At 34.0% G+C, this 10,142-nt stretch overlaps 2 protein-coding genes across 2 annotated transcripts; both read left to right on the top strand.

Annotated features, from left to right (window-relative positions):
* The first annotated feature begins 7,485 nt into the window (after positions 1-7,485).
* Positions 7,486-8,190, top strand: LOC143248154 (SCAN domain-containing protein 3-like). The gene has a single exon (XM_076496586.1). It carries the CDS (start codon positions 7,486-7,488, stop codon positions 8,188-8,190), a length of 705 nt encoding a protein of 234 aa, XP_076352701.1.
* Positions 8,191-8,567: 377 nt separating this feature from the next.
* On the top strand, positions 8,568-9,398 carry LOC143248153 (general transcription factor II-I repeat domain-containing protein 2B-like). Its single transcript, XM_076496585.1, has one exon. It carries the CDS (start codon positions 8,568-8,570, stop codon positions 9,396-9,398), a length of 831 nt encoding a protein of 276 aa, XP_076352700.1.
* The last annotated feature ends 744 nt before the right edge of the window (positions 9,399-10,142 follow it).

Below are 10,142 nucleotides of genomic sequence, written 5' to 3'. Positions count from 1 at the left end.
CTTGTCATTTCATATACAGTACATTAGTATCACAGCAAACTTCCATTGGTATGAAAGTATTAATTTTTAATGCCTCTCAAATTAAAAAATATAGAAACATCATCGCTTAGTATGCTAGCAAACTAAATGCAAAATTTTTTAATGTTTTCATTTAAAAAAAAGAAAAGTGAAATGAAAGCTTCACTTCAATTTATGGTGAATGTGACATAACAGTCAGTTGTTTGATTAAATAGCGTATCAGTCAATATAATGTTTTATAAATTCTCTCTGGGAAAAAGATGTATATGAATTATTTGTGTACAGTGTCATAAATGCCTTTACTTTCCAACAGTGCAGATGCCATGAGAATAGGCAGTGAATTTCTACACTTTCTTTACAGATCATTGTTATCTTGAAAGGCCAATGTTTTATGTGGTTTGTGGCAATGAAGAAAATGCACTAAATTTTTTTGCTTCAATGAAATGGCTAATACAGAAACCACCGCTTTTATATCTTCTTTAACTGTTTAAGCACTTGTATATAGTTGATGATAGATATCTTATAAACAATCGGTAATTTCACACCCAAATATTGTGTACTAGCAAAATTACCTGGCTTAGCTTGGGTTATTTGATATATTCAAGATGACTATGTCAGTTTGTGTATTATGAACCTACATTGGTGTAGAAAAACAGTAAAAAGTATTTTAAACATTGTTATTTCACAGAAACAACTTTTTTATTTTTTTCTAGCTTATCTCGTTTAAAACTCGGGCTGGCAAGGCCAAGTGGATTAAGGCGTTTGACTCGTAATATGAGGGTCGCTGGTTCGAATCCCAGTCACACTAAACATGCTCGCCCTTTCAGCCTTGGGGGCGTTATAATGTGATGGTCAATCCCACTATTCATTAGTATAAGAGTAGCCCAAGAGTTTGCAGTGGGTGGTGATGACTAGCTGCCTTCCTTCTATTCTTACACTACTAAATTAGGGACAGCTAGCGCAGATAGCCCTCGAGTAGCTTTGTGAGAAATTAAAATACAAACAAACATTCGTTTAAAATATACACGTGAATAAAATAAGTAATAATATACACTGGTATACACTCTCAGGGCCCACTTAGTATTTTGTAAAGTAAGAAACCACTTATTTGCTATGTGGTTTTTCACTAACTTGCTTCATTAAAAATATGCGTGCACATACATAGATAAGTAATAATGCCCAGGTACACACCATCAGGGCCCATATAATATTTTTTTTAATCTAAGCAATCACTATTTTTTGTCGTTTTATACTAGCTTGCCTCATTAGAAAAGAATGCGTACGCACGTGCTTAAGTATAATGCTCAGGTGCATACCCTCAGGGTTCACTTAGTATGGGTGCAAAATTTCACGTTTCTAGGTTCTTTCCTCTTGGAACTATGGCAGTCGCACACATTATTTTATGATTATTGTAAATAAATTAATAGAAATATTAGGATACACATTTTAAAACACAGTTCAAACTTGTAATCACAAGGATTAATTTTACAATTAAAACTGGAAAACTGAATACGAGTTAGTCTATGGATTTACAACAGTAAAATCAGGGGTTCGATTTCTCTCGGTGGGTTCAGCAGATAGCAAGATATGGTTTTGTTATCAGAAAAACATTTCTACATGTGATAGAATAGAGAACTGTTATGAAAGGTTTTCACAGCTGTTATTCTTTGGCAACCATCTAACTTTTCTACAGCTTCCGGAAGGAGTTTCAAACAACACTACAAAGTAGCGGTAGGTTATATGCATCGAGCTATATCATCTTGTCTGAAGAGCCATTAAGAAAACAGGCAATATACATACCAAGGTATAGATGGCAAAACTGTATATAATTAGGTACTTTAGCAAAATACGTTATTTTTGCATCATGACTACTTTACATGGAGAGTGGAGGCAAAAAAAAAATTAAGTCATTCTATCATAATTATTAATAATAGTGTAAGTATACTTGTTGTAAAAAAAAAAGTGGTGTCGGGATTTGTGCTACTTTTGTCCCATAAGTTAGCACTTACGGACTGTGTATAATTAATGCCTTTATCACAGATCCGTAGCTTTAGTATTTTACATACCTATATATTAGTTCTGTTCTGTATTGCTCACAAGTTAATAGTAGTACCGAAGTATATTTACTTTTTATGAATTTCGGTTTTAAGGGCCTCAATAAAATTTGTCCTGTGTTCCTCAATCCAGCCCTGATTGCTAGGATGAAATTTGAACACATTGTTCGAGTTAAAACTTCAAATTAAAATAGAATCGTATGAGTTCCAGTTGCCTTTTCAGTTATAATACTTTTACATTGATCTTGGTTTGTGTCAAAATTACATTTCAAAGGACCAAACTATTAAATCGAAAACAAAATTATACGTGGAATCTTTTAGGAGGATTAATGTGTTACTTTAGGGGCTTTGAATCGCAAGGGGCGAATTATGGAGGCCGATTGGGATCAGAATTAAGGTTAGAGATAAACACATCAAAGGGTAGTTAATACTAATTATAGTATGTATAACAACTGTAAAGTATGACAAACGTCTTTCTTAAGTGGTTGAGAAAATGGTCAATCCCACTATTCATTAGTAAAAGAGTAGCCCAAGAGTTTGCAGTGGGTGGTGATGACTAGCTGCCTTCCTTCTATTCTTACACTACTAAATTAAGGACGGCTACCGCAGATAGCTCTCGAGTAGCTTTGTTATTGTAGCTCTTAAAGGCTGCAATAACTTCTTGAAAAATTATAAAATAATAGATTCAAATGAAACGACTAAAACCGCTGTTGTCATAGTGATGCAGTTGCAAACAACATGTTTTTCAAAGAAACATCCAGGTTTTATTTTACTTTTTTATGGTTATGGGATGATCACACGTTTGTCTTTTTTTTCCCAATTTGGTCTCTTCTAGTCCCTCAAGACCTATTGACAAACTGATCAAATTATACAGAATAATGATCCAGATTGTTTATGGCTCATGTTACATAGTTGAATTAATGACCTCAGATTTACCGAGAGCATTTAGCATTATACCCATGGCTTGTCTTTCATATTCAAACGTAGGGAAATGCCGTACCACAATATATTACGGAACTATAGACAGGTAGTCAGGGCACTTGACTCGTGATCTAAGAGTTGCGGGTTCATATTCCTGTTACACTAAGCATGCTGGCCCTTTAAGCCGTGAGGGTGTTACAAACATACGTTCAAGCCCATTATTTGATGGTAAAAGAGTAGCCCAAGAGTTGGTGGTAATGATTAACTGCCTTCCCTCTAGTCTTACACTACTAAATTAGGAACGGCTATCGCAGATAGCCCACTTGTAGCTTTGCGCGAAATTCAAGAAACAAACACCACCTAACCCATCATTGAAAGGCACTTGCATTTACATTCTTGCAATGAACGAAACAGATGTGATTTGAATAGAGTGGCAAAAGTATGGAGACAACTTTGACCACGTGTTATGCAAAAGCTACATAAACCTCGAATAAAGGAAAAATTTTCGGAAATTTTTAGATTAAAATAAGAAGGTAATAAACGCATGGTATGCTTGCATTCCATAAATTCTTAGATCGTAGTAGGGAATTACGAAATTATGAATTAGGGAATACAACCTAGTTTTGTAAAGGTTAAGAGAAATTAATTTCCTTCACAAAACGTAAACGAATTTACTCGATTAGAAATAATCTGCCTTCCAGTGGCGCAGTGGAATGTGCCCAGACTTCCAACACTACACATCGAGTGTAGCTACCTCTGATGGGTAGGGTATAAGTAGCCATTGTGCAGTTACGTGCTTAACTACAAACAAGAGGGAATCCTCAATAGCCGTGGCTTTTGTTTGTTTGTTTTGAATTTCGCACAAAGCTACTCAAGGGCTATCTGTGCTAGCCGTCCCTAATTTAGCAGTGTAAGACTGGAGGGAAGGCAGCTAGTCATCACCACCCACCGCCAACTCTTGGTGGCCAACTTTTACCAACGAATAGTGGGATTGACCGTCTCATTATACTGCCCTCACGGCTGAAAGGGCGAGCATGTTTGGCGCGACGGGGATGCGAACCCGCGACCCTCAGATTACGAGTCGCACGCCTTAACACGCTTGGCCATACCGGGTCCGTATAGCCGTGGCACCTGAACTTTTATTTTTAGAATTAGAGTAAATTAATTTAAGAAACCTTTTTTCTTTTTTAGTAATTATATTTTTATGCATCAGTAATACCACATATGGGTCGCGCGAATATCTAATTCGATTTTATTACCCATCACTACCTCTATCAGCCTACCCTAAAGTTGAAATTATTTTGGGCAGGATTAGTGTAAATTAACCTACGAGACCTTAGACACGGTCAAATATATAAATCAAAAGGGTTTGACCCCACGATTTCAAAACCGTAATTAGATTTTAAAACCATCAACAGACGACGGAGCTTTTAACTAAACGCTTGTACTTGAAAAATTCAGAGCCATTCTCTGAGCCGCTATGCCACTGTTAAAAAAGTAGCTGCTTATCTAAGATAATATATAGACAGAAAGGAACCTAAATATTAAACATATAAATAACCAGCTTAACAGAAAATTTTACCATGAAATAAATCTACTGATACATTTTCAATACAAAGATGTCATTGTTTTAAGAAAGGATTGAACCACATGCAAACAAGCGAAAAGCTTATCAGTAGACAAGTTATTTAATGCACAAAATATTTAAAAAACGTTATGGTGTCTATGGTCCACATCAATACAGTATAATGATTTATTGTATAAATGACATAAGATCTAAGATAAACAAAATATATCGAAGCTATTTTCTTTCTCTTTTAATCTTCTAATGTTGAGTTCGTTTTCATTATATTTCCTGTAAAGTTTTATTTCAATTATGATTATCACTGTTCATTAAAACTTTTAAACTCCAAAGACGTGCTGGACTATACACACGTTAGGAACATTTATTGCCACAGTTTAAACACTGTTTAACGTGTTTTTCTTGAATTGATGTTAACGATACTTTTATTAGAACTGTCGTAAACAGTATTTTCAATATTTTAATTTGAATGTTTGCTAGAGACTATGTTAAAATCAAGCCAGGCCTCTATAGGGCTGTGATCGAGCCCGGGAATATAGAAACAGAGCCGTCAGTTATAAAAACAATGGGAAAATACAGCATATATTTTATGTATAAATTTACGTTTCTCTCATTTTAACTATTTTTCATAGACACACTTTCTTAGTGATCTCTACCCAAATTCATATACCTATTAGGGTGGCTTATAGTGATCCCAGATGAATTTTTCCGGACGGGCCTGGATAGGACAAGTTTATAAAAGTGGTTCTAGATTATTCGGATCACGTTTTCAACAGATTAGACTGTGCTATATGGTGCGAAGGTTTCATAATTTGCATTAGATCTGTTTGGATTGTGGAAGTGTTTGATAGTTCGGTTTTCGTGAATTATAATGATCAAAGACATAATGAAATATCTAGAAACAAGGCTACATCATAATATGAAAAGTAATTCTTGATGACAAGAAACCCACTTGCGAACTTTCTCTTTCTTAACCTGAAGATGACATAGGAAGGTCGAAACGTCGCTTTTTCCTTATTATTAAAAATGTTAATACTCATACCAGCCGTTCTGAGATACACAATATGAGAAGCAGTAAAGCACTGAGTTGGTTTTTACGTAGTATAGTGCATTTAGTTAGTTTAGTGATTGAAAAGTTTATAAATATTCAGATCAATATTCGATCAATTAGCTATGAAACTGATAAAGTAAGTTTATTTATACATATGTAATGGTACCATTAACAAGTAAATTTCTGATAAAATTTAATAAATTATTTGTGAACTACGGCCTAAAACTGTGTTCAAGGTATAGTAGGCTGTGAAAAACGTTAAAGAATATATAAAGTAATTTGTTGTCGTTAAGTGAATTGGTCTTGGCATTATTTTAATAAAATAATTTAAAGAACTCACTCAACAAAAAAAAACAAACGAGTTACAACAGAATCAATATGGCGTTATCACCTTTTAAAAAATTGCATACTTTCACATTAAGCCTTATAAAATATTACAAGAGTATGTTAAGTTTTTACTAATTTTATCCAAATTTTAAGATTGTATAATAAATGCTCAAACTTAATATCAATAATGATCCTAATATAAAATAAGTATTGCAGGATATAAATATATGTTATTGCAAAAAACAAAAATCTATTATTAATTTGTTTAAGAAGAGTTTTGGGATAGCGCTGTATCAATAGGAATTGAAAACAGTGCACTTTTGTTTCATAATAGTTATTATAAATTATAATGATCTTGTAACCCTCTTTCAAATTTTAGCGACCTATAAATATATATTAGGATTGTCTTTAATAATTGCACAGAGCTGACATATATATTGTAAAAATAACAGATTAAAAATTACACAAACGTACTGCTTTTGTTTGTAGTTAAGCACATAGCTGCACAACGGTCTATCTCTGCTCTACTCACCACGAGTATGGAGTATCGAAATCCGGGTTTTAGCAGTGTGAGTCCACAGATATACCTCTGTGCCACTGTAGAGCAATAAATGTACTATTAAAAAAAAAGTAATTCTTAAATTAAGAATTGTTATAAAACATTAAAAGAATCTTACAAACATGCCAGGATAATTCAGTAGATAGATTTAACAGTGATGGCGAACCTATGGCACGCGTGCCAGAGGTGGCACGCAAGGCCACGATTGCTGGCACGTGATAGGATTCCCGCATCTTTGCTAAAAGTATGTAGCGAGCTAGGTAATTATGAGAGGTGGCATGACCTAAGAGCACTAGGGTTCAAGTACTTCGATTTTCAGGGCCTCCTCGTGGTGTAGAGGAGGCAATGCGCGTAAGTGTAGCTAACACTAGAACTAGGGATATTCCCGGTAGGATCGATGAGAAGGATTGGATATCGGTAAAGCCTGGGAAATCGTTGTTCCCAGTTTAATGCGCCTTAACGTCAGCCCTTGTCTCTACTTCGGTTAGATTAATACTATAATATATCCCAGGGATATATTAGGGATATTATCCCTACAGGTTGCATGTCGAACCTTTTGAACGACGGGGGTGGCATCGTAAGTCATTACATCTATTCGTATTGGTCTTCAACCAATATGAATGAATAATTATATCGGTTACTTATTATTCTGCAGTCATGAAGAATTATACAAAAAACAGAAAACTTGTCATAAATCATTCTTTGTAATCTTATTGAAAATTTGAATATAATACAAGCTAAATGCAGCTAAAAATGCAAAACATTATAAACTATTGATTAACTTGAGAATATTTTTCAACCAATCGTGTTTAGTTTTAAATTTTGCACTCCACATTCTCATGACATTAAAAAAGCTACATTAACGAAACGGGCCAATTTAATTTGTTTAAATATTTAACTGTTCTTTGTTTAAGTAAATTTTTAAAAGTTTGTTTCATTAAACTTTACTTTTGTGTGTTTAAGTTATACCAAAATGAATGCAAAGAAGGCAAAGCTAATGGATAGTGGACGATTATTTCAAGAAAATTGGACAAAATTATTTGGAACCATTGAACGCAACGGAAAAGCGTTATGTATTTTATGTGGTGAAAGTGTTGTGTGTCGTACTTCAAGTGTCAAACGGCATTTTGAAACCAACCACAAAAATGTTGCTGAACTTGATGAAACAGAAAAGGAGGAATTTCTTGCAAACGAACTGAGGAAATATCATTCTCAATGTCTTAATCTTGGAAACTTTCTTTCTAAACCTAATCATTTGACGAAGGCCAGTTTTCAAATTTCATTATGTATCGCTAAACATGGTAAGTCTCTATCTGATGGAGATTTCATAAAAACGACTATGTTAGCTGGAAGTGATTCCCTTTTTAGTGATTTTTCAAATAAACGTGAAATTTTACAACGAGTCTGTGAGGTACCACTTAGCAGAAATACCGTAAAAGATCGTATCTTACGTATGGCAAATGATGTCAATCAACAACTCAGTACTGATTTACAAAAGGCTTCTTGTTACTCCATGTGTTTGGATGAGAGTACGGATATAAATAATCATGCAAGGTTAGCAGTAATTTTGTGTTATGCTGTTGGTGACTCCATGAGGGAAGAATTGGTGAAACTGATTTCTTTACCCGGAAGAACACAAGGAGTAGATATTTACAATGCTGTGATGGAATGTTTTTGACACAAAGTATTAAGCCCGAAAAGACAGTTTCGATCACTAGTGATGGAGCACCATGTATGGTTGGGTCAACATCTGGTTTCATAAAGTTGTTTGAGAACAAAATAAAACATGAAATCATCCAGTTTCATTGTATTATACATCAAGAAGCTCTTTGTGCAAAAGAAAGTAGCAAAAAATTAGATGATATACTCAAAGATGTTACAAAAATGGTGAATTACATTATGACTCGTGCGCTTCAATTTCGTCAGTTTCAAACACTTCTTGATGAGGTTCAAGCACAATATAGTACTTTAATTATGTATAACAATGTCTGATGGTTGAGCAGAGGACGTTTTCTGGAAAGATTTATTGCTTGCTTGAACGAAATTAGAATTTTTATGCATGAAAAAGGACAAGACTTTCCACAGCTCACTGATGTGGCTTGGCTTAATAACCTCATGTTCTTTACAGACTTTATATCACACTTCAATGCACTGAACACAAAACTACAAGGAGTAGGAAAAACAGCAGAAAGAATGTTCTGTGATATAAAGGCATTTGAGAGAAAATTGCAAGTTTTTGAAAAAGACATCGAAGGTGGGGAACTCAAATATTTTCCAAATCTGAAAATGCATTTAGAAAACTCGACAACATTTGCGGACTGTTCCTTAAGCAAACAGGAAATCTCCAAAGAATTTTCAAGCATTATCGCGGTAGCGAAGGAGAATTTTAGTAACAGATTTATGCAGTTTCGAAAGATAGAAAAAACTTTGTATTTTCTTACCTTTCCCGATAAAACTGAATTTGAAGATCTCGATCTTTCCTGTTTACACTGGTTGGGTTTGAAAACTCTAGAAATGGAGCTGGTAGAATTTCAGGAAAACTATACTTGGACTAATAAATTCTGTGCCCTGCGTAAAACATTTGAGAAAATAGAGTGTGGAGGGATCTTGGAAGAAAACGTTGCAAAGAGTTGTGAAAATGAAATTCTTAAAGTGTGGAATTCTTTGCCAATTAATTTTAAGTCAATGAAATTACTTGGAATAGCTCTTCTTACTTTGTTTGGATCATCTTACGCTTGTGAGCAGCTGTTTTCAACTTTGAATTTCATCAAATCAGACAGAAGAAACAAGCTTACAGATGAACTGAGTGTTGCTCTCAAATCAACAAAATATGAACCATCAATTAACAAGTTATCCGAGTGTTCACAACAGCAGAGGTCGCATTGATTTAATAAAATTCAAGACAAAATATACAAATTTTAAGTCAAGGCTATTTATTAGTTTCATTGAAACTTTTGTAATTCGACTTTTTTTAAAATAAAGATACTCATCAAAAAGTCGGTTTTTTTATTGGAAAGTAACTGTCATTTTTATGAAAATCCTTGCACGTTCGGATAGACAAAATAATTTTGGGTCACAATTGAGGCACACAATCTCTAAAAGGTTCGCCATCACTGAGATAGAATGTAGGGCTTTTAATTTAATAATCCACAGTTCGAATTTCTTTTCGGCCGATGTAAAAAGTTACTTACTAATATGCTCTAAATGTTTATATATTATCAGGTTATTATAATTTTACTGTATTTTAAACGATTTTTTAAAACACTAAGATTTAATTATTATGAACTAAACATCATTAAATCCACAACAGATAGCTCGATGTGGCTTTGTTATAAAAACACCCACACACAAAAAACACTTAGGTATGAAAATGGCACTTTTTTTTTGCAAATAGACGCTTTTGTTTTTCTTGTCAACAGTAATTACATCATATAGTGAAGGCTGAGAAGAAGCAGACTTGTATAATTTGACAATATCATTTGTCATAAAAATACTTTATTTGAACTTATAATATTCGGATATCAGTGTAGTAGGTCAAAAATGATATTGTTTCCAAGGTTTGGTTTGGTTTTTGGAATTTCGCACAAAGCTACTCGAGGGCTATCTGTGCTAGCCGTCCCTAATTTTGCA

Source organism: Tachypleus tridentatus, chromosome 4 (genome assembly GCF_004210375.1).
Source record: "Tachypleus tridentatus isolate NWPU-2018 chromosome 4, ASM421037v1, whole genome shotgun sequence".
Classification (NCBI taxonomy): domain Eukaryota; kingdom Metazoa; phylum Arthropoda; class Merostomata; order Xiphosura; family Limulidae; genus Tachypleus; species Tachypleus tridentatus.
The sequence above is the reverse complement of the archived record's forward strand: the minus strand, read 5'-3'. Positions and strand labels throughout refer to the sequence as shown.